At 44.0% G+C, this 25,808-nt stretch overlaps 1 protein-coding gene across 5 annotated transcripts in view; it reads right to left on the bottom strand.

Moving 5' to 3' along the window:
• Positions 1–25,808, bottom strand: part of ASTN2 (astrotactin 2) — a 656,733-nt gene that overhangs the window by 100,325 nt on the left and 530,600 nt on the right. For all 5 annotated transcript variants that reach the window (XM_083422898.1, XM_083422897.1, XM_083422899.1 and 2 more), the window contains 2 exons: positions 15,962–16,095; positions 14,547–14,695 (listed from right to left, as the gene is read on the bottom strand). In XM_083422898.1, the coding sequence (XP_083279024.1) occupies positions 14,547–14,695; positions 15,962–16,095 (283 nt within the window). The remainder of the gene's footprint in view (positions 1–14,546; positions 14,696–15,961; positions 16,096–25,808) is intronic.

The following is a 25,808-nucleotide window of genomic DNA, read 5'->3' as shown; positions in this document are numbered from 1 at the left end:
AAGCTCTGGTTCTTACATTAATGGGAGTATCAGGACTGAGGTGTCCAGCATGTTAGGGGTTGGGGGAAGGGGAGAGAAACAAAAGAATATCCCATGGGAAGAGGGGAAATGGGAACAGGATTTAATAATAATAATAAATTTTATTTATTTACACCCCGCCCTCCTTGGTCAGAACCGGGCTCAGGGCAGCTAACACCAATAAAATTACAGTAAAAACATAATAGGGGGGAAAGGGGGGGAGGGAAAAAACACAATTTTAAATACAGGTTAAAATGCAATTTAAAATGCAGTCTCATTTTAAAATAGCTGATAAATCAAGACCATAAGAAAGCTGAGAAAAGAATTAAAGCTATATAAGTAGTATTATCCATATCCAAGGAAATGGCAGTACCACTCTGTTCTGCTTTTGTCCAGTTCTGTGCACCAACTTAAGGATATTGGCACACTAGATGATAGAGAATCTGGAAATCAAGTCTTATGAGGAACAGTTGAGGGAGTTGGGTATGTTTAGTACACCTTTTTTTTAGCAGTGGTTTATGCATTTCAGGGGGTTGGGAGAGATGACTCTTAGGGTCCCTTCCAACTCAATTCTTCTAGGATATCAAGAAGATTCCACCTAAACATTAGGAAGAACTTCCTGAGAGTAAGAGCTGCTCGACAGTGGAATTTGCTGCCAAGGAGTGTGGTGGAGTCTCCTTCTTTGGAGGTCTTTAAGCAGAGGCTTGACAGCCATATGTCAGGAGTGCTCTGATGGTGTTTCCTGCTTGGCAGGGGGTTGGATTCGATGGCCCTTGTGGTCTCTTCCAACTCTATGATTCTATGATCAAGTTTTCAGGGACTTTTGGATAATGGTTTGTTGAAGACATAACTGTGACTATGGCCCATTGATTTCAATGGATCTATTCTGAGTAGAATTTAGTTGGATAAAACCCAACATACCATTGAGTGGTGGACCTCCCGGGGTAATTCCACCACTCATTTACTTGCCTTGTCCCATCAGTACAAAAGGCAAGAGGCAGATAGCAGAGGTTGTGGCCCCTGCTCCTTGCTGTCACTGCTTTACCCACTTGGAGAGGCCAGATGAACAGGCAGCCACAGCAAGGAGGATCAGCAGGCTTACAGAGAGCTTTGGGGGCTTCCCTCCTGGGGCATCAGCCTTGGCAGAATCTGATAACACCAACCCCTGAATAGGACCCACACAAACAGGGCAGTAAAAAACCAGGGCTAGCTGAGGGGGGCTATATCGGGAGGACATGACCTGTGCATGCGAAGCAGTGAGCCATTCCAGATCCCAATCAGTAAGCACATTTTTGGAAGGTGTTCTGGCTGCATGTGTTTTCATATGCTACAACTTGCCCTGGACCTTCTGATGAAGGGCATGTAAGAAATACTACTGCTACTAGTTGCTGTTGTTGCTGTTGCTATTTACTACTGCTGCTGCCAGACCCTCCAAGTGTCCCTATTTTCCAGGGACAGTCTCAGATTTACAGAAGCCATCCCCGTATCTGATTTGATCCCAGGATGTCCCACTTTTCCTTAGGAAGTTCCTATTTTCATCAGAGAATCTTGGAGGGTATGGAGTTATGCGGCACCTGGGCAAAGGAAATAAGGGACTATACAACCTTTAGAAGACATCTGAAGGCAGCCCTTTATAGGAAAGTTTTAAAACATTAAATGTTTTTCTATGTTTATATATATATTGGAAGCTGCCCAGAGTGGCTGGGGCAACCTAGTCAGATGGGTGGCATATAAATAATAAAATGGTGGTGATGGTGATCATCATCACCATTGGAGAAATGTTGGAGGGTATGTGCTACTGCTACTAACTATATATGATAACTGACATAGGTGTAGTGTCTAGGACAGGCGTAGGCAAACTCAGCCCTCCAGATGTTTTGGGACTACAACTCCCATCATCCCTAGCTAACAGACCAGTGGTCAGGGGTGATGGGAATTGCAGTCTCAAAACATCTGGAGGGCCAAGTTTGCCTATGCCTGGTCTAGGAGATTGAGCTATGACTCAGGAAGTCCTCAGCCTCAATATCATCTCTGCCCAGGGCTGGCTCATCCATGAGGCCTGGTAAGGGCACATGAGCAGCAGATTTGGCCTTCAAGGAATGCATTGCCTGCTGGGGCACTTTCCTTAGAGGCCAGACCTGCCATCTTATTGGCAGTCTCACAGCCTCTAAATGCTGCCTCTACAGTAGCCTCTTTGGCGAATAGGAGGCACTGTTGGTTTCCTCCCACCCTTATTCCTGATATAGATATTTATCCCCACTTTGTTCCTGTGGTAGATCTTCATTCACCCCTTCTTCCCTGATTTTGTGGTTCGCTTCAGGTGCCAAAATGTATTGGGCCAGCCTTGCCTCTGCCATGTACCTGCCCACTGTAATAATTTTTGCAAGATAATCTCTCTAAAGTACTTGAAACCCTTCAAATCCTAAGTATTGTTGTGTGCAAGCACACATAGTGCCACCCACCACCTGAAGAGGCTCTCTCTCAGGGTAGAACATCTGCTTTGCTTGCCAAAAGCCCCACTTTCAATCCCAGATACTTCTAGTTAAGGATCCAATAGGGTCTGATGGGAAATATGACTGTTCTGAGAGAGTTACTGCTGATCAGAGTATGCAACACTGGGCTCAATGGACACATGGTATAAGGTATATGAGCCATCCAAGACAACCCCACATGGTCTTGCTTTTGAGAAGGGACGAATATGAAGTGGATCTGTAAAACTGCTGTATTTATAAACACTTCTTCTAGTGGCTTATAGAACAAAATGATGAATGAAAGCAGGAGTAGCTATAGGACACCAACCTTAACTAATACTTCAACACCCTGGATTGTGGATTCCTCTCCTCTCATTCAGTTGCACACACTTCCTCAACACCAAGATGTGTTGAAATTCCACTGGGCATTAAATAAATTCCACCTAAACTAACAATCACCAAGGACAGTCCAGGTGTCACCCTTGCTTTAAGAGACAAGGGCAGTGAAGAAGGTTTTTGGTGGCCACAGGGACTTGCCTTGCTGCTGAATGTGCAGACATCGAAGCACCACGTGCTATACCTGTGGGTTATTTTGTACAGAAAGCTCCATCCCTTCCAGAAAAACTGCAGCCCTGGGTGTGCACAAACAGCCACTTAGAAAGGATGCCTCAGTCACTTGATCACTCATTCAGCTACTGCTGGGTATTAAGCCACAAAAAAAAGAATTCTTAAAAGTTTCCATAATGGGAGATGGCACACTCCCATTTTGCTCTCTTGCACTTGCTGAGAAAAGGTTGATTAGACTGCAAGACCATGCTGCCTGCCTCCCCAATAATGTACTTCCTTGCCTTCCCTCAGCAACTCCTGGGAAGCTGTGACTGCTCCACACTGCTGGCACCTTGGCTGCTCTGGAAATATATGATCTGATTGAAAAAAGGTCAGCTGGCAACCTCTGCTGCTGCCCTTTTCATTTTACTTTTGTTCTTCCTTGCTCTGGACAGTGCAGGAGCACCCTCTGTCGGCCAAGTGTCAGAGCTGACCAGATCTTGGTCTTGCTGAGCCCTAAGCCCTCACCCTACCTGATACCCTTATTAGCCAATTCTTTCAGCTACAAGAGGGAAGGGCCGCTCTTCCAAGTAATCCTTAAACTGGACTTTCATGCTCACATAGGCTAAAAGGCTACCAGCCCACGGGAACACTGCTTTCTCTTGAACCTCAACCATGCAAACCTGTCAACATTTCATGTGTGATTACACCTTCATTCCAGCTACATCCCTGCAACAAGTGCTTCTACATCCTACTTTTCCAGCTGCATCCTTGCTGTGGTCTTTTCATTCTGAGGTGTCTTTACTGTCTGTCTCCTTAGCAGTTTTGTGATTTCCCAGGCCCATCTTTAGTACCCTTGGATTCCACTAATCAGGCCCTGGGAATATGAATTCATTTAAAGTAGCTAGAATCAGGGGTTGGCAAACTAAGGCCTAGGGGCCGGATACGGCCCCCAGGCTCATAAAACCAGCCCGCGCCACAAAGCCGGAACCCGACGTGAAGCCGAGACTCCCGGCGATGGCAACAGGAGGAAGAGGCCGAGTGTCGGCGGGTCTGCAAATCAAACACTGCACCTGGTTTGATTGGCAGAGCCACTGCTGCTCAGCCTCTTCCTCCTGCCACCACTGCCCTAGTGCTCCTGTGGGCCAGAGAGTGGAGTGGATGAGCTCGCTCTGCCTACCTGCCTACAGCAGCAGCAGCAGCAGCGGTGGCGGCGGCAGCCCCTGGGGAGATAAGCACAGCACCTTCTTTCTCTCGGCGGGGAGGAAGCCTGTTTCATGCCACCGCTGCTAGCCCTTTGGCAAATGAGGCAGGCGGCAAACCGAGAAGGCGGCTGGGCCTGGGGTGGGGTGGGGAGTACGACTACTTGCCCCCCTCGCAGTGTGCATAGGAATTCGTAGATGATAGATAGATAGATAGATAGATAGATAGATAGATAGATAGATAGTCCGGCCCTCCACCAGGTCTGAGGGACAGTGGACCGCCCCCCTGCGGAAAAAGTTTGCTGAGCCCTGAGCTAGATGTTCCCTTACTACCTCTTTTCCGATCAAGGGCTGCAGCTCCCCCCTTATATCATTTATTCTGTTATCACTTAAGCACTGGTTAGGAAGCCAGGGCATTGGTGATTTTGGTAAGCTTGGGACAAGCAATATATTCACTGAGGCTCAGAAATACACAAAAGGGAGAGAGGCAAGTGAAGTCTGAACAGGGAAACTTTTTTTGGGGGGGGGGAGTGCTAAGCTTAAGAATCAAGACTTTGGATGTGATCTGGATTCTGAAAATTGTGGAGCCTCAAAGGTTGGACTGGAGGACCTCAGGTCCGGGGGGACAAATGTGGTCCTCCAGACTGTTGCATGTGGTCATTGAGTCTCTCCACAAGCCACATTCCCTATCCCCACTAGTTACCAGGCCTGCAGCATTCCATCCTTGTGTATTTTTGCATGGCTGGAATGTGTTCTTGAACTCTGCGAATGCCTCTTGTTTGCCTGGATGGAGGATAGAGTGGGTTGCAAAATTGTGTGCAGAAACAAACATACCGTATTTTTTGCTCTATAAGACTCACTTTTTCCCTCCTAAAAAGTAAGGGGAAATGTGTGTGCGTCTTATGGAGCGAATGCAGGCTGCACAGCTATCCCAGAAGCCAGAACAGCAAGAGGGATTGCTGCTTTCACTGCAGTGATCCCTCATGCTGTTCTGGCTTCTGAGATTCAGAATATTTTTTTTCTTGTTTTCCTCCTCCAAAAACTAGGTGCGTCTTGTGGTCTGGTGAGTCTTATAGAGCAAAAAATACGGTAAGTAGAGCAAGGTAAGTGCCATATTCATTGTTCCATGCACTTTTGCCTCTGGCTCCATCCACCACTAGAATGTGACACACACAGACACTGTTGTACTCAGGTCCTGCTTGCAGGCTTCTCACAGGCATCTAGTTGGCCACTGTGAGAACAGGATGCTGGACTAGATGGACCAGTGTCCAGATCCAGCAGCCTGTTCTCAGGTTCTTATGAAATAAAAAAGGATTTAACTGGCTTACAACCTTTGTCTCAGTCACACTTTGGGACAAGCGCAGTAATCATCAATTACCTGTCCCCAATTTGGACACAAGGAATACTAATGAAAATGAAGTACATTAGCATTCTTACTGGATCAAGTCACTTTTACCCAAAGACCCATGATAAAAAACAAAAAAACATTCGTTTTATTTTGGAAAAGTTTCATCATGTATCAAAAGTGTGCTGGGTCTTAGAAAGAAAGCAGGAAATTGTGCTCTGTAGAACGATGTGTTCAAACCAAGAAAAGGAAAACAAACAAAAACAAAATCACTCACAGCCCAAGGGAGAAACAACAAAAACAAGAACTACAGAATAAATTAATCCTAATAAATGTAGGATTCCCATTATGCACGTATATGCAATGGCAGAGGCAAATTATGGGTGATTGATGAAGTTGCCACTTTAAAGGCTCCTTGATAAAGTGGATCATTTGTAAAACAAGCAGCAGAAAGTGGTGGGGAGGGGCGAGAAGGGAGAGAATCTTGCCACCTCTGTTAAGGAACACAAATAATGCTCTGCCAAAATTAAAGCAGGTGGTTGTTAGGCTTGTTCTGCTGATGACAGCAAAAGGGAAGAAAGGTGCTCAGAGTACCTCTCTAGTGCTTTAAAGCTTGAGTGTCAAAGGAGGGTGTGTGTGTGTGTTCAGGGCCGTCTTTAGCAGATGCGGCACCGGGGTGCAAATATCTGCCCAGTGCCCCCAAATTACCATGAATAGTGTTGGGGTGGCAGTAGCTGCACACTGCCAGCCATCGGGGGGGACAACTCTCCCCCATGCCGCTGCGGGAGAGTGATCCCCGCAGAGGCTTGGAAGTGAAGTTGCACCCCTCCCAAGCCTCTGCGGTAGGAGGCCGTAGCTGGCGGGCGTGCAGGGAAAGGGGAGGCCACCGGCAAAGCCGCGCAGCTCCCCCACTTGCTGGGGCACCCCTGAGAGGCCAGCACCCTGGCGCGATGCACCACTAAGCCCTATGGGAAAGACGGCTCTGTGTGTTTTCAAACTGTAGTGTTAGGCTTCCACAGCCCTCTGACTTAGGGCTCATCCATTTCCATTTGTCCCATGATTTCCAATTCCATTTGTCTCATGATTTCTAAGCACAGGTCCAAGAGGTTTTCCTTTTGACCCGCAGCTTCTCCCAGGAAAACCCACTGTTTACTGTTCAATCAGAACAAACATTGGTCTACAAAAAACCAAACTGATGTTTGTCCTGATTCAGCAGTAAACAGTGGGTTTTCCTAGGAGAAGCAGCAGGACCATTAAAAATAAAAAAATAAAAAATGGGGGGGATATTCCAACCTCTCAGACCTGTGATTTCAAATCACAGGACAAACAGAGGTAAGTATGAGCCCTTACTGTGGATGCATCTGGCTAAAGCAACTGGACAGAAGCAGAAAGGCATGCCTGGGGTTGTTCAGCAGGAACCTTTGTTGGTCACTAGAAGCTTGGCTCACCAATGTGCCTAGAGAGGATGACTCCCAGGAAAAGCAAATTCCACTTGAGCACAAGAGATTCTGGGCACTTCAAGGGTATCTCCTTATTACTTATATCTATTCACACTGCAGGTGGGGATGAAATCCAATTCAGTTTGAATTAAAAGGTGAACATGCCTCATATATATGTTCTGAAACAATGCACAGACTGAAACAGGCTCCACGCCCCTAAAGCTTCCTCTACACCTGTCCTTGCAAGCTGCTTCTTGTACATGGCCACATTTGACTGTCACAGTAAAGGACAGTCTGTGGCCCTCCACATGTTATTGGAACCCCAACTCTCATCAGTTCCCACCTGCATGGTCAAAGTCCAGGTATGGTGGGTAATTCAGTTCACATTTAACAGCAATTCTAGCTAATTCACATATTCTGAAACAGCATGCCAACTGAAACTTAGCCATCCTTCAAAATTTACAGTTTTCGTAATGTTGTAATGCAGTGCTCCAGCCAAGTAATGTGCAAAAACATGCACGTAGTTAGGTAAAGCGAGCACAAAGATGCATATACAGTGGTACTTTGTGTTACATACGCTTCAGGTTACAGACTCCGCTAACCCAGAAATAGTACCTCGGGTTAAGAACTTTGCTTCAGGATGAGAACAGAAATCGTGCTCTGGTGGGGCGGCAGCAGCGGGAGGCCCCATTAGCTAAAGTGGTGCTTCAGGGTAATAACAGTTTCAGGTTAAGAACGGACGAATTAAGTACTTAACCTGAGGTACCACTGTATTCATTTTGGGGAGGACACTCCAAAATACAGACATTCCCAAAAAAATGACTAAAAACATTCAAAAATATAAATATTAAGGGAAATAATACTTTGCAAAAATAGGTACATTAGAAGATATTTTTATAAAGTGTTGGTGTGTTACAACAGCTGTGATGGCGGATGAAGGCTGACGCAGATAAGAATCTACCGGTCATCGTGACTACTCATGCCATCGGAACAGAGCCTTACTGCGAAGACTGTGCATTGGAATCCTTTAAAGATTCCATCAACGGTGTCTCTGAAAAATCTTATATATCACTTGGGAAGACAGGCGAACTAATGTCAGTGTACTGGAAGAAGCAAAGATCACCAGTGTCAAAGAAATGATTCTTCAACATCAACTTCGTTGGACTGGTCATGTTGTGCAGATGCCTGATTATTGTCTTCCAAAGCAACTACTCTATTCCAAATTTTAAAAATGGAAAGCGTAATCCTGGTGGTCAACAAAAGACATTTAAAGACTCTCTCAAGGCAAATCTAAAAAAAAAAGTAATATAAACACCGACAACTGGGAAACACTGGACTGTGAGCATTCCAATTGGAGAACAGCCTTTACCAAAGGTGTCATGGGCTTTGAAGACGCTTGAACTCAGGACAAAAGGGAGAAACATGCTAAGAGTCAGGCACACTTGGCAAACCCTCACCATGATCAACTCCTGCCCAGAGACCTATGTCCCCACTGTAGAAGGACGTGTGGATCCAGAACTGGCATCCACAGTCACTCATGGACTCACTGTTAAGACTGTGTTCATGGAGACCATCTTACTTGGCTATGAGTGATCACGAAAGAAGGAGAAGGAGAAGAAGAATAAACCAAAAAACTTTGAAAACTTCTCAACTAACCTAATATTTATTTGCAATTGACATAAATTCATGTTACTAATGGACAGAGCAATAAATGAATGGAAAATGTTCTGCCCTCTACCACTGGAGATAGCCCAAGTTCCATGTGATGCAGGACTAGCCAACATGGTGCCCCTCCATATGATGTGGGACTACAACTCCCATCAGCTCTGGTCAACACTGTTAGTAACCAAGGAGTTGTCAGAGTTGAAGTCCAACAATATCTGGAGAGTACTATGTTTGTTCCCCCTGATGAAATATATCAGATAACTTATTTTGTTCTTCTCATTCTAGCACCATTTATTTTCTTGAGATATATAACAGGACACATGTGTACACACATGCCACTCAATGGGATATGGCCAGTGTTAGTACTACTCTGAGTAGACCCACTGATATTAATGTACCTGAATAGTCATGCCCACTACTTTCAATATGTCTGCTCTGAGTATGGCCAACACTGGCCATAACCTCTCTGGCACCCACACATCAAATGTGCCAAGTTTCTCTATCTCCTCTCTCCAAGGCTCATATCACCAGAACAGACTTTCCAGAACAACCCAAGCACAAAGCAGCATGCACACACACACACACACACACACACACACACACAACACCCCACCCACTGCAAGGCCCCTACCTAAAATAACCTCCTGAGTGATGGGGAACCAGCAGCAATGCCCAGAACCTGCTGCAGCCAAAAAAAGAATTTACTGGTCAGATGAACTAGAACCGCCTTGCGGAAAACATGATTCAATGGATTATTTAGGCATATAGTTTCAACCTTGGCCAAAATACTCCTCCCTCTCTGCTGCCTCTCTTGTTCCCTCCCCCAACTCTTTCCAGGACACAAATACAGTATCCAAGAGATTGGGAAGGTGCACTGGAAACAACTGGAAGCAACTACACTTATCCCAGTGGGAGGCTTGTGTGATGGGGAGTGGGACACAACACTCTCAAGGATGAATGGGGTGGTTGGAATAAGCTAGCTTGCTTGGTTTAACCACAGTTAAGCTGCTGGACAGGGGTCATGGATAACGCCAAGCCATACCTTCACAAACCATAATTTAATAAACTGTGGCTTGGTATTACGTGAATGCCAACTATTACTCCTACACATTACTACTGCTGACACATATTCGGAATGTGATAAGGCCACAATCTTAATATCCTTTTCACATGCACTTTTCTCCATCCTATACCTGCACATTTAGTTTCTCCTTCCCAAATGTAGAACTATGAACTTGGTTTGTCTGGTGGAAGACCTGGAAGATGAGTCTCCAACCCAGCTCAGATATTAATTTACAGCTTCAGTGGGAATGAAGTATAGATGTCAGGGAGAACGTGCCTAGACCAGCATGCTAGTTTTCTACAGCCTGAAGTGGTGCAGTCCCAAAACTGTTGACTGCTTTAGAGAAAACTACTCATTGTCTTAGATGTGTATGGCAGACATGGCATATCTTAATCATTACAAACCTCATCCATTTTCCCCACATTTTTTAATCTAAAGTCTGTGAAATATAGCACAGGGGTACAGAATTAGCGCTGTTCTCCAGCCCCTCCCCCCTCCTTTAGAGGGTCTCACCCTTCTACCAGAGGAGCATTGGTGTGACAAAAAAACATTTTTTCCCAAGCCTAATATTAATTCCAGATGCTTGTAAGCCATTCAGTTTGTACCTCACCCTGTAAAAAAAAACACTCCCTTTCTTTCAGTTGTGGAGCCTGTTTCTACTGTGACATAATGGGCTGGGTTGTTCTGTGGCCTGCAATATATTCACACACAGAGGCAGGCTTTCCATTGCAAGCAAAGAGCACCATTTGGCTGTGCAGCATATTGATGCACTGTTGTTCAGGACACATTTCCACAACTATCACTCAATAGATTTGGATGCAAGCAGGGCTGTTTTCAGCTGCCGTGGGCAGAGTCCTGCTCCCTACAAGTGGCCATTGAAAGCATCATAAAATTATAGATTTGGAAGGGGTGCCCAAAGGTCATCTAATCACAGCTAAAGAATCATTGACAGATGGCCATCTGATCTCTGTTTAAAAGCCTTCAGCAATGGAGAGTCCACCACCTCCTGAGGTGGAAAATTGTACCTAACGTTTGGTCGAAATCTCCTTTCTTGTAGTTTGAATCAATTGGATTGGGTCCTACTCTCCAGAGCAAGAGAAAACAAGCTTGCTCCATCTTCCATGGGGCAGCCCTTGAGATATTTGAAAATGGCTATCATACCACCTCAGGCTTCTCTTCTCCAGGCTAAACATACCCACCTCCCTCAAGCGTTTCTCATAAGGTTTGATTTCCAGACCCTTTATCATCCTCATGGTCTCTTCTGCACATGTTCATTTGTCAATATACTTAAACTGTGGTGCCTAGAACTGGAAACAGTACTCCAGGTGGGGTCTGACCAAGGCAGCAGAGAGCGTTAAACTTTGGCCAGTCTCTGTTGGGCCACTAAGACTGGGAACATCCTCTCCCCAGACCCTTGTGGGGCAGTGTGAGGAGGCAGCTCTCTGGGGCAGAGAGGGGGGCAGCTCAGAGACCAGGGGCGGCAGCAGCAGCTGCCCAGAAGATTCCCAAGCAGAGGGGAGAGGAGATGAGGTTGAGGGAATACTCCACAAAGGAGGGTGTTTGGAAAAGGGTGGAGGTTGCCAGCTCTGCAGGCAAGGGATGACATAACTGGGCTCCTGAGCACCACAGCGGGGGCACAGAAAGAATAGAGTTGGTCAAGGGAGCCGTGGACTTAAAAAGGTTGAAACCCTCTGATCTAGACACTACAATTCTATTGATGCAGCCTACAATTACATTAGCTTTTCTTTGCTCCTGCATCATGAGGCTGACTCATGTTAAGTTCATCATTCTACTGGTGCTCCCCTGAGAATGAGGGATGATGAGAATATGCATTGGACTCCATTTGGAGAGCAACAGGTTCCCCATTTCTGGTCTATATATTTAAATTGTATGTTGACTTTCCCCTGTCTTATCCTCCACCCCTTATGCCTATGGATTTCTCTCCTCCAGCTCTACAGGGTGACCACACATATATCATCCCAAATTAGCTTTCCTTCCTCTGCTGCCCTCAAAATGTTGTTGGATTACATGAGAATGAAAGAACAGCCTGCTGGATCTAGCCACTGGCCCATCCACTACAATATCCTCTTCTCCCAGTGGCCAACCAGGTGGCTATGGGAAGCATGTAAGCAGGACCTGAGTGCAACAGTGCTCTCCTCTCCTGCGGATTCTGGTATTGAAAAGCGTACTGCTTCCAACAGGAGAGGCAGAACACAGTCATCAGGGTTAGTAGCCTATGACTCTCATCAGCCCTAGACAGCACAGCCAGTAGCCCAATAACATCTAGAGAGCACCAGGTTGGGAAAGGTTATCCCTAATGGTTCAATACTAGCTCCTCACCTAGTCTTGGAAACTTTGGTGGTGGAGGAGAGGGGAGTTTTTCTGCATATAAGTTTCAGGGGAAATTGTCATATATAGCATGTCCTGAAAGTTGCCCTGGCCCCATTCCCACCTGAGAGGAAGATCTAGCTGAAAATTAAACCTGTTTGACAGTGGTAAGAGGAATGTTTGAATGTTATATGATTCTGGAAACAATCCTAAGTGTTCAAGGGTTCACAAGGTTCTGGGACATTGAGACCGACCGACATTGAGATCTTGGGCTGTGATACCCTCTAGGTTCCTTTGGTAGAACCTGCCAAACTGCACATAAAGGTTGTAGACCCCACCACCACAAACAAACAAACAAACAAAGAAACCCATCCTCGATCTGTCCACTAGCACCTCATAAATATCCCCTCCAGAGCTAGGTCTGTTCTTTAAACATGCCAGAGACTGGCTTTGTGGCACGTACAGTACTGAATTTCCCCTGGAGAGGGGAGAGGGGATGGGACTAAGCTGCAAAAAGCAACATGAGCCCAAAGATGCCAAAGTATTTGCAAAGAGCAGAACTGCCATATTGGGTTAGATAATGACCCATCCAGCCCTTCATCTCTGAATGGATGTTTCAGAAGGAAAAATCCTGGACAGGGGGAAGTAAGGACAATTAAGGAATGATTAATCCCTTACAATTCATTCTTATCTTCAAACAACCCCCAAAGATCCAAGGACACATCATGCAGGACTTTGTGTTCTTTGCCATCTTAGGTAACATGCATGCTTAGCTGATGAGCAGAACGGAGTATTTTGGAACTTGATGAAAAGCTGTGACCAATCTATTCAAGGCACTGTGTCAGAGCGAGCTGGGATTACATGAAGTGCTCTGCTCATGTTCAGAGGCATTTTGATTTACATGGCTCTTTAGAGGAGGCCCAGAAACCTAACCATGCTAGTAACCAGCAAAACGAGAGAATTTCTGAAAATCTACTGGAGATCTAGCACTCTATTTTGGAAGTGCTTTGCTATTGACAAATGTGGGATGTGTGTCTCAGGAAATGGATACTGTGTCATGAATGGGAGACTGCCTGGAAAAACCTTGGGTGCCCTTCTATGCTCACTGGATAAAGCAATGGCATTCAGTTTTGGTAGTACTGTTCTTATGTATACTTTGGCCAAGATAGAATGGATAGATAGATTGTTTTCACCTGGTTATCTCAGATGGAGAGGTGAGATAGTAGGAGATCACACACCAGCCTATGCATAGGGTCTCTGTCAGTTCAGTTGCAGTTTATTAGCCCTAATCAATGACTGCACCCATTCACTGGTTTATGACATTCATAGTCTCTCCCAATTCAGATGGTACAGAGAAACAAGAACTGCATGTTATCAGAATGCTGGTGAAATCTTGCTCCAAAATCTCCTAATGATCACCCACCTCCAGCATCTTCACATAGGTATTAAACAGGGCTAGGAAGAAAAAAAAGTCTTTGGCACTCTGCAGAGTAACTGCTAGGGGGCTGAGGCACAATCAGAGTGCTCCCCAACTCTCAGTTCATGGAGATGATCCAGGAGAATACTGTGGTCAAAGGTATCAAAAGCTGCTAAGAGACCCAGAAGAATCAACAAAGTTGCAGGGTCACATTCCCCATTTCCCTTGTTCCTCTCCTGAATAAGGTAATCTATCAGGCCAACCAGGGTTAATTCACTTTCATCTAAGAGTGCCTGCAGATGAACTGTCACTGGTCTCTCCATCAAGTTGGCCAAGAAAGGTGTGATAGTTACTGATCAGTAGTTGGCATAAACCTCAGGGTCCAGTGTGATTTCCCACGCCCAGGAGTGGTCACCTGTATTTGCTTCTTTCCCTCTTGTAGCTCCATACATTTTTCCTTTCCTATCAGGTCTCTCAAGCTATATACACACTATACATTTAGAGCATACCCTCCCTCCCCAAGAATGCTCAGAAGGTTAATAAACACATGATTAGGAAATGATGAACCACCTTGAGTGTTTGCGAAGAAAATCAGCATGTAATTGATGATACAGTATTTTGTTAGCTGATGTCTCACTGATGTCTGATGTATTGCACTATGATACTTATTTGAGAGGCTAAAGACTGAGGGGCACTTCCCTGCGAAGAGTCTAAAATATGAGCTGATATCCAAATCCAAGTGAAAGAGATGAGTTTTGTGATTCTGGGAGATACCTTTGCAACATGAAACCATTCTTCTGTAAGTATATCCCATCTTTTTCTTTTTTAAAAAATGCAGAACAGCTAGCACAACAATTGAAATTTTGTCACCTTCTGGGGAAAAACACATTTTAAAAACCCCTTCCAACAAGGTTCTTGCCCTTGTTATTGAAAACAAACCAACCAAGTCCCAGAATTTGCACTATGGCGAGAGACAAGGGTTTCCTTCTTGTCCATCCATCCATCTGTCCGTCCGCCCCCCGCCCCCCGGCCACCCTTCTCTCTCTGTTCACCTGTGTAGAGATCAGTGTCTGTGTACTCATCAACCTTCTTGTGGTGGAGGATGTAGTCCGAGACTTTCGTTCCGATGGCTGGCTGGACATCCAGCCACTCCAAGGAGACAACAGTGCTAGAAGGTTCCACACTGGGGGAAAGCCGCAACCTGGGACAAACAGAAAAAGACAGGCAGGTTGGAAACCAGTTTCTTTCCTTTGGTACAGCTGCAAACAAAAAACCATTTATGTACGCAAATGCGTTTTTTGCAAGCAGCTCATCCTAATACAATGCATTTGTGTGTGCCATTTTCACTAAATATATGCATTATTATACACATTTTGCCTTCGTAATGTTCATTTTTGTGCAGAAGTGCTTCACAAAATTTGGAGAAGTGCAAATTTCAAAGGTTAGTTGTATTTTTGTTTACATGTTGTTATGGGCAGTCTCAAGTAGGGAAGTTTGCATTAAAATATGAATCAAACTAAGTTGCTCCCCCCCCCCCAGTATTTTTTAGGATCTGTGCGCACAGATCAACACAATAGGAGCTTATCTGTGCAGATCTTCTGCTTGCAGACACATAGGAAGCTGCCTTATATTGTACTGAATATGACCAGTGCCTGTCCAGTGCCACATAGGCCTGGCCTATGGTTTCCCTGAACCACCTAGGACCACCTATATGCTTAATCTGCTTTCATGTATAAGAATGCATTTTTCATTAGTAATCAGAATCAAGTTTTACCTTCTTACCATCTTTATAAAACCACTGTATTCTCTCTCTCTCTTTTTCAAATGTGTGGCAAAAGAAGTCTATACTGGTGGAAACCACACTTCCTCTGTCTACCAGGTTTTGTCTGTATGAGTGGTCCATATGAGTCAGATCACTGGTCCATTTAGCCTAGTATTGCCTAGACTGATTGGCAGCAACTCTCTGGGATTTCAGACAGCAGGGTTAATTATACTGAAGTAATCACTTACAGTTTCTGGAGTTCAAAGGCTTTATTCATGCAGGAACCATTTACATGATGAATAGAAATGAAAGAGCCAAATAGCAGACATATTGTCTCAACAAGTTGGGAGAGAATAATAAACAGAAAGGCTCAGCTTTTAGGGGTGGAGCTAACAAAAAGGCTACAAGTAAGTGTTGGCTAGATTACTATAAAAAATAGAGAAGAGAATCAATTTGCTTTTCTCTAGTATCCCCCAGCCCTATCAGAAAATGTCAGGAATAAAACTCAGGGCTTTCTCCATGCTATGACACAGACTTACGCCACATTTTGCTTATATCATCCTAATAATTTGGATCAACCTACTTTTTTGTGAACATGGGTGTTCCTGCAGCTCCTTGGAAATCATGTTTTTAAAAATTCACACACAAAGGGTGGGGGGGATCTTTGACTGTGTAGAAGAAGTCTGTCTGTAAAAAGATACTTACACAGGCTGCAGGAGAGGGCTGCAGCTGGGGAGTCCATTTTCGTCAAAAGCATTTAGATCACACCGACACCAGTCCTCAATTACATCCCCTTTCCCTGAGCACCAGTATGAGCTCATGAGGGCCCCCTTGAAGGCCTAGGAAAGAATAATGAACAAATGGACTGTCAAGAATTACAGAACTGATAAAGGCATTTACTAATAGCATTACTAATTGTCAGAAGAAGGGGCCAGTGTTAATATATAAATGAGGTGGCAGATGCTAACTAGACTAGACAATTTCAGACTGCTGATGGGAGATCACATTTATGAAATTGGTCCCTGGCATGAAACACAAGCAAATGCCATTCACTTCAGTGAGAAAAGCTCTATCTGCTCTCTGGTCTACTTAACATTCTAAACAGTCCTTATTGTATGTCAAATTTCAACAATAATCTTTTTAAATAATCAACCTGTGTCTGGGTTGTGCAGTTTCAGACTAAGATAGGGGGTCACACTATGTCAGTCTTTGCCAACCTGGTGCCTTCGACATGCTTTGCACTACAACTCCCATAAGCGCTAGCCAGCTGTGATCCAAAACATCTGGAGAGCATCAGGTTGGTGAAGGCTGCATGGTGGAATATTCTTCCATATTTATCAATCAACCAGCCAAATGAACAAACCTTCTGTGTAGAAAACTGTCTTGTCAGGGAGAAAGGTTCTAGCTCAGCTTTATAGTGTGTAAGAGGATAGCGTGTGAGAGAATATTGTAATTCCCTGCACATAGAAAATAAGTGTACCAGGCAAAAGGCTGGGCTCAAGACTTTCTCCCTGAAAAGTTAATATTCTAGGTTCAGGGTTTTCTTTTTTTGTATGGCACAATATTCAAGTCCCACCTGCGTGATACAGCTCTAGAGAAAGGCTTCCCAACTTAGAACTAGACTTGCTGTCTCAATACATTTTGAGAAACTGCTTTTTGTGACACAGCATTGCCAAGCCAGGGCACTTCCTAGCAACTTCCACTGGACTTGGTAGGATTCTATTTGAAATAAACATAGTGGGGATTCACTATGGATTCACAGGAATGAGAATCCTGTGGCCTTCCTGATGTTCTTGGACTAATACGTCCATCAGTGTGAATGAACATTGGCCATGCTGGCTGGGATTGATGGGGGCTGAAGTCCAGCAACATCTGCAGGGCTACAAGTTCCCATTTCTGCTGTAAACCTTTAAAATCCACATCTATAAACACTGGAGGATGGTGGGAGTGGTAGGACAGAATGCAGAGAGGCCAACAGTAGGGGGAGCCAGAGGCACTGACAGGCAGAGCCAACACATTCCCCCATTTTATCCTCATCCTCTTCCCTACTGTGGCAACACTGAGATTAAGGAAGATGACAGGTGGTGGTGCCATGTCCAAAAGTGGTTGTAAGGAAGAAGGTAGGCAGGGTGGGGGCTGGCTGGGGGTAGAATGAGGTTGGTGGAACAATGCCATATTTGCCCTGATGGATTGGCTTCCACTGTATCAAGAGAGGATCCAAAGGGCTCCGCTGCAGACAATAGCAAAAATGCTTTATTCAAGCCAGCTATAAAAGGAAGGGGTATAAACAGAGTCCAGTGCAGCACTCCCCACTGCTTGAGCTTCGTCAGTTTCCCCAGATACACAGCTGCCTTTAACAAGGCATCCTGAGTCACACACATCTGCTGTTTCTGCCTTCCAGACACTTAGGAAATGTTCCCATTTGATCAAAAAGGAAGAAAAGAGAAGTAACAGAAGCTAAAGAGATAATCTGATTTCATTTGTTAGGTTTAGATCATAACTAAAAGTTCAGAAGTGGGATGGATCTGTGGACATTTTAGTAATCAAATAGTAATCAGTATTAAACAGACTGCTGCTGAAGTAAGTTGGCACATGGACAGAAAAGTGACTAGGGAAATCAGAAAACAAACCCAAATTAATGCGTAATCTCTCTCCCAAAACCAAAATAAGGTTTTACTTAGAAACCCTATATTTAGCAAATTTCCAGAATGGGTGTGAGAGAGCTGGATGGCTTTCAAAGAGGATTAGACAAATTCATGGAGGATAAGGCTACCAATGATTACCAGCCACAACGGCTATGTTCTGCCACTGCTGGAAAGAGTATGCTTTTCAAAACTAGTTGCCAAGTGGAGAGAGGGCTGTTGCACTCAGGTTCTGCTTATGGGCTTCTCATAGGAATCCAGATAGCCACTGTGAGAACAGAGTGCTTGCCTAGATAGGCCTTTCGCATAATTCAGCAGGGCTTTTCTTAGTATGGAGTAGCATGGAACTAAGTGAAATGGGCCCAAATGTTCACTAAAACAGATACCATCTTTCAGCTTGATTTATTTCCTAGGGTTGTCTTGGTGTTGCTGCTGCTGTTTATGTATACCCCAAAGTTCCATGGAGGAAGGGATATATAATGGGGTGTGTTTGCGTGCGTGTCTGTGTGTGTGTGTGTGTGTGTGTGAGAGAGAGAGAGAGAGAGAGAGAGAGAGAGAGAGAGAGAGAGAGAATCTAGCATCCAACCAACCAATCATGCTAACAGATGTGCATTTATGTTCCTTTGTTTTCCTTTCCCCACATTTATGATAGCAAAACTGAACAGCTTCCTACATAGGAATGGCAAGTGGAATCTAAAATATCTGGATAACCAGGAGTTAACAATATTTTGTACTGCTGCACATTCAACCTAGCTACAATTTGCATGGGAGAACAGAAAGACCCTGAAATCATGGAACACACAGAGTGGGGAGTGTGCTGCAAAATGCAAGTACCACAGTCCAATGGAGCAGGCTTACCAATGTTGTGAACAGCACAGTGTACTTTTATTTTTAATGACAAGTGCTTCTTACCTCTAAAAGCAAACTTAGGCAGTGAGTATCAAAGGCTATATAGCCAAAACAAAGCCACTGAGAAACAGGAGGGTATGCATACTTGGGGGAACCCCAAGTTCTGCAGAACTACAACCAAAAACACATTATTAGACCTCCCTCCCCCCACCAGGGAACAATCATCAAGGACTCGGTCACCACAGAATGTTGAATGCCAATGGGGAAAAGAAAGAAAACAAGTAGAGAGTGAAATGGAATGGCACTACCTTGAGAGAGAAGAGGGGCATGGCTGGCAGGCACAGAACTGGCCCAAGCTCTCTTGATAAAATGTTATGTCTGAGTGGGGGTTTGAACCCAGGCCTCCCTCCCTCCCTCCCTCCCTGATATAAGGGAACATCTAGAGAAGATTATTGGAGATCCAATAATAGCGAGAAGTGGTTCAGAGGGGAAATAATGCTAAATGGTTTTAATCTCTCCACCCTTCTCAGCACCACAGCTGGAATCACTTCCCTCCTACAGCTGCTATTTCCCCCTAAAGACCAAACATTAAGGTACCATACATAGCGATCTAAAGTTCAATAGCCTAGAGACAGAGGTGGAGAGAACTAGTTCAGTGAGAACTAGTTCCCTCATGCTTCTGGGACTGCATCACCCCTCCCAATATACTCAAATGATACCCCTGCCCCTGCACAATACAAAAATGAATAGTTTGAGAAGATGACAGGAAGGATAAGACTTTGTGGTCAGGTACACCAATACTTCCTAGTGATGAAAGCCCAAACGTGAGCTCAGTACTTGGACTTTTAAAAACTTTTCCTTCCTTTGAAATTTGCAATACTCATTCCTGCTCTCCTTGAGAACCCCACCTACTTGGAGGGCTCCCTGTTTTCAGCTCCCATTTATCTGCCAATTCAATTTCAAATTTATAACACATCAAAACCAAATTAAAATTAATTTAGTACATTTTTTCCAAAGACTGGTTTCCCACTCTCTCAGATATATTCCAATTCATAATCTTAGAATTGGAATGGGCCCAAGGGACATCTAGTCCAACTCCATGCAATGCAGGAATCTCAGCTAAAGCATCCATGACAGATGGCCATCCAACCTCTGCTTAAAAACCTGCAAGGAAGGAGAGTCCATCACCTCTCATGGGAATCTGTTCCATTGCTGAACAGCTCTTACTATCAGAAAGTTTTCTGAATGTTTCGTCGGAATCTCCTTTCTTGCAACTTGAAGCCATTGCCTTGAGTCCTAGCCTCCAGAGAAGGAGAAAGCAAGCATGCTCCCATTTCCATGTAAAAGCCCTTAAGTTATTTGAAGATGGCTATCATATCTCTTCTCAGTCTCCTCTTTTTCAGGCTAAACATACCCAGCTCCTTCAAGCATTTCTCCTAAGACCAATTTCCAGGCCCTTGATCATCTTTGTTGCCCTCCTCTACAACACATTCCAGCTTGTCGACATCCTTCTTAAATTGTAGTGCCCAGAATTGGACAAAGTATTCCAGGTGTGGTCTGACCAAGGCAGAATAGAGTGGGACTATTATTTCCCTCTATGTGGACACTATATTTCTGCTGATGCAGCCTAGAATAGCATTCACTTTTTTTGCTGCTGCATCACACTGTTGACTCATGTTAAGCTTGTGGTCCACTAAGACCCATAGATCCTTTTCACATGTATTGCTAGTAAGCCAGGTGTCCCACACCCTATATTTGTGCATCTGAGTCTTCCTGTTTAAGATGACGAGGAACCATTAATGAGTACTCTTTGGGTTCAGTCAGTCAACCAGCTACAAAATTCACCTAACATTTACCACATTCAACCCGCATTGTTCTTATTTTACAGAGTTATCTCTAATTAACATTCATTTATTAGCAAATTTCTTGTCCTTCAGCTGTCCCTTTACCAACTCCTGCATAGAGGAATTATATCAAATGACAACAAGTGAGGTTATAGTAATTTAAATCTTTCATTCTTCTTTTCAACTTGCATAATTCCATTTTCTCATCCCTGGTAGTTTTCATCTGTGAAGACTCATCCTTTCATATGCAAGCCAGATTGTCTCAGTCTTTGTTATTGCCTTACAACATCTCAAGGCCATTATTTACATTCCGTTGGAGATAAGGCTTTTGCATCAGGCCCATTGTGTAAGAAAGGAGATTTTACCATGTTCCCTGGAAAAATCCAGCCATTAAAAACTTGCCCCCCTCCTTTCCTTTGTTGATAAAACTCAGGGCAAATTTATCTTGCCACTTATAATTCCAGGGGAGCCTTTATACTAATATATCCGCTTCTTCAGGCCTACTCACTTCAATCCTCCATGACTTTTCCTTGATTACAACCATCAATTCCAGCCTTTCAAACATAAATTCAAATTCTGGCTTGAGATCTTTCATTAAGACAATACACTGCAAATTCGACTAGTCTCAAAGTCACCCAGCCCCAGTACAGCTCAGGCGAACTCTTCTCCTCTATTTCGCTTAATAAGTCCTGAATACGCAGTTGTTATTCATTTCATTTTCCATTTTCCAATAGCACTTTCCTCACTTGTGAGGGTGTAGTAAAACAAAGCCTTGGCAAATTCCGAGTAATACATAAAAGAATCTGCCCCACTCCCCCTAATTCCAGTTAACAGCAGAGGTTGTGAACAGACCTCGCAAACTAGGGTGTTTAGCAGGAGAGTTTAAGGGGGAGGCCCAGAACTCTGTCTCTCAGTGTGCATAGGACCAGAGACATGGAAGGCGAGGGAGCTGCAGTGATCTGTAACACCTGTGCCATCTTTGTCATTCTGCCAGAGAACAAGCAACAGTACACTTGTAGCAAGTGCAAGCTAGTTGTCTTGCTGGAAGAGAAGGTGCAGCAATTTTAGGCCCAAGAAGAGAGAGGAAAATACTTGAGGTAAACCACTGGCTGTGCAGGTGGTGTCATCAGGAACAATTTGGCTTCTTGGATCATGGTCTCCACTTCCTTGATCCTTCTAGCAGGAGATGAGCCTCACATCACAGCAGTTGGCAAGAATGTGATTGCCAAGATTCTTAAGAATCTAATCAGGAGATCTTTAAACTAAATCTTGAGGAGAAGGGAGAAAACAATACGTACAACAAAACAGAACCTGGCACTGGGGGTAAAAGCTTCATGAAACTGAGGTGGTGCTCCAGAAACCTGCTAAAGGACAAGAAACTACAGGAAGGATGAAGGTGTAGGGAAAACTTATAGTTTCAGTTGTCTCTACACAAATGCACAGAGTATGGGAAACGAACAAGATGAACTGGAGCTTTTAATACAGGGTGGGAAATATGACCTGGCAGGCATTACTGAAACTTGGTGGGATTAGACTCATGACTGGAATGTAGGAATTGAGAGGCATAACCTGTTCGAAAGGAATAGACCAAACAGAAAAGAAGGAGTAGCAGCATATATAAGGATATATAAAGGATGTTTACACTTGTGAATAAATCCATGACCTAGAGTATGAAAAGCAGATTGAGAGTACATGGGTAAAAATTGTAGAAGAGAGAAACAACAGTGACTTTACTGTGGGTGAATGCTATAGACTGCCAAGACAGACTGAATGCTTTGATGATGCCTTACTAGAACAAATTACTAAACATTCAAAAAGGAGAGAAATAGCAATCATGGGGGACTTCAACTTGCCTGATATCTGTTGGGACTCAAGCTCTGCCAAGAGTGTAAAGTCTAACAAATTCCTCCATTTCCTCACTGACAATTTCATTTCCCAGAAGGTGGAAGAACCAACAAGGGGATCATCTATCTTGGACCTGGTCTTCACCAATAGGGAGGAACTGACTGATGAAGTGGAAGTACTTGGAAACTTTGGAGGAAGTGATCATGTTCTCCTGGGTTTCAGAATACAGAAGCAAGGGATAACTGAGTGTAGTCGGATACACATTTGGACTTTAAGAAGGCCAATTTTGAAAAATTGAATGAGCTACTGGGTGTTATCCCATGGTCAGAAATACTCAATGAGAAGGGAGTCCGAGAACGATGGGAGTTTCTAAAAGGAGAAATATTGAAGGCCCAAATGCAGGCAATATGAACAAGAAAGAAAAGTGGGAGGCAGGAGAGGTTAGAAATAATAAAAAAAGGTTTATTTGGTTATGTCCAAAGTAAGAGGAAGAACAAGCAAGTGGTAGGTCTTCTGCATGGGGAAGATGCAGAAATGCTATTGGGTGGCAGAGAAAAGGCAGAACAATTCAACACCTATTTTGCCTCCGTTTTCACCTAAAAGGAAAGCAGTGTCCAACCTGGTGATAACAGAATAAATGATGTAAGGAGGGAGCTGCAGCCCAAGATAGGAAAAGAGCTAGTAAGGGAACACTTAGATACATTAAATGAATTCAAATCTCCAGGGCCTGATGATCGGCATCCGAGGGTACTAAAGGAGCTTGTGAATATAATTTCAGAGCCTTTGTCTATGATTTTTGAGAATTCTTGGAGAACATGTGAGGTCCCTACAGACTGGAGGTAGACAAATGTCATCCCCTTGTTCAAAAAAGGGGGGAAGGAAGACCCAGGTAACTACTAACTGGTGAGCTTGACATTGACAGCAGGGAAGGCCCTAGAACAGATAACTGAACAGTCGGTCGGTGAACATTTAGAAAAGGATGCTGTGATGACTAAGACCCCAAAATAAATCCCATCAGATCAATCTGATTTCTTTTTTTGTTGGAATTACAAATTTGGTGGATCAGAGAAATAGTGTATCATGATTTCAGTAAGGCTTTTGACAAAGTCACGTATGATATTATCGCGAGGAAGCTGGTGAAATGTGGGTTGAACGATGTAACTGTTAGGTGGATTTGTAGCTGGTTGATTGACTGAACCCAAATAGTACTCATTAATTGTTCCTCGTCACCCTGGAAAAAAGAGACAGAAGACGTGCCGCAGGGTTCTGTCCTGAGCCCCTTGTTATTCAACATCTTTATAAATGACTTGGACGAAGGAACTGAGGGTGATGCTCATCAAATTTGCAGATGACAACAAACTGGGAGGGGTAGCTAAAGTCGCAGAAGATAGAATCAGAATTCAAAATGACCTTAACAGATTGGAGAACTGGGCGCAAGCTAACAAAATGAATCTCAATAGGGACAAACGTCAGGTTCTGCACTTAGGCAGAAAAAAACAAGATGAACAAATACAGAATGGGGGACACCTGGCTTACTAGCAGAACATGTGAAAAGGATCTAGGGGTCATGGTGAACCACAAGCTTAACATGAGTCAACAGTGTGATGCAACCTGGAAAAGTGGAGACTGAGAGGAGATATGATAGCCATCTTAAGGGGTGTCACATGGAAGCAGGAGCATCCTTTTTTCTTCCTGCTCTGGAGGGTAGGACTCGAGGCAATGGCTTCAAGTTGCAAGAAAGGAGATTCCAACTAAACATTCAGAAAACTTTCTGACAGTAAGAGCTGTTCAGCAATGGAATAGAATCCCACAAGAGGTGATGGACTCTCCTTCCTTGGAGGTTTTTAAGCAGAGGTTGGATGGCCATCTGTCATGAATGTTATTATTATTATTGGTTTTTATTGACTTGTTGTTTGGTTTGTTGCTTGTGTGGATGTTTTGTTTTTTAATGTTTGATGTTTTGTGTTTCATATGTTGTAAGCCTCCCAGAGTGGCTGGGGAAACACAGCCAGATGAGTGGGGTATAAATAATAATAATAATAATAATAATAATAATAATTTCTGGTCTCCCTTCCCTTTTTTAAAAGTCTCTAGGCCTGAGAGTTTTAAAAAAAGGGAAGGGAGACCAGAAATAATAATAATAATAATAATAATAATAATAATAATAATAATAATAATAATAATAGTAGTAGTAGTAGTAGTAGTTCTTGGGAGAAAAGCAATGACAAACTTAGACAGCATCTTAATAAGCAGAGACATCACCTTGCCAACAAAGGTCCGTATAGTTAAAGCTATGGTTTTCCCAATAGTGATGTATGGAAGTGAGAGCTGGACCATAAAGAATTGATGCTTTTGAATTTTGGTGCTGGAGGAGACTCTTGAGAGTCCCATGGACTGCAAGAAGATCAAACCTATCCATTCTTAAGGAAATCAGCCCTGAGTGCTGACTGAAACTGAGACTCCAGTACTTTGGCCACCTCATGAGAAGAGAAGACTCCCTGGAAAAGACCCTGATGCTGGGAAAGATGGAGGGCACAAGGAGAAGGGGACGACAGAGGACGAGATGGCTGGATAGTGTTCTCGAAGCTACCAGCATGAGTTTGACCAAACTGTGGGAGGCAGTGAAAGACAGGAGTGCCTGGCGTGCTCTGGTCCATGGGGTCACAAAGAGTCAGACACAACTAAACAACTAAACAACAACAACAGGCCTGAGAGTAGCCCTTCCCCTGGCCCGCTTTTTATTTCCATCTAAGTAACAGAGCCTACACTCAGCACTGCCTTGCATTACTCATTGCCTGTGGGTTGCTTTGAGAGACAAGTTTTGTGTGAGGAAGTAGTATAACAATATAATTAATAAAATAAGGATGCATAATGAAGAGTGGGGCAGGCTGATTATGGTGCTTGATGGCATGCTGAGCCACAGGAATAATCTTGCTGGCTGTGCTCTTGCTACAGAGTCTAATCCAATAGAGTAATTTTTTTGGTTTATTTGTTTCTTACAGTAAGTCCAATACTGTGCGCCTCTGCTTTAATTAGATCCTGCAGGTACACAAGGCACCATCTGCCTTGACTCAACCTTCAAACAAACAGCGTTATCCATCTGATGCATCCTTCAATTCCCCTCATTATGGCAAGTTCATCTACGTGCCTTAACGCGGTTACACTGAGGCACAAGAGCTCCCCCCCTCCCCCCAGTTTCAATTCAATTTGCTGACATTTGTTTATGGAGCAGCAACCGACTACTGACCTCAAATTAAGTCAGGAGAAGAGCGGGGGGAGAGAGAGAGTTGGCTGAGCTGATAGGGTTCATTGCAGCTAGGGTTTTGTTTGCTTTTAATCAAAATTTCTAATGAATGCAAGTGGTGGGGAATG

Source organism: Podarcis tiliguerta (assembly GCF_965153285.1).
Source record: "Podarcis tiliguerta genome assembly, chromosome: Z".
NCBI lineage: Eukaryota > Metazoa > Chordata > Lepidosauria > Squamata > Lacertidae > Podarcis > Podarcis tiliguerta.
Note: the sequence above shows the minus strand (reverse complement) of the source record. Positions and strands in the feature narration are given on the sequence as shown.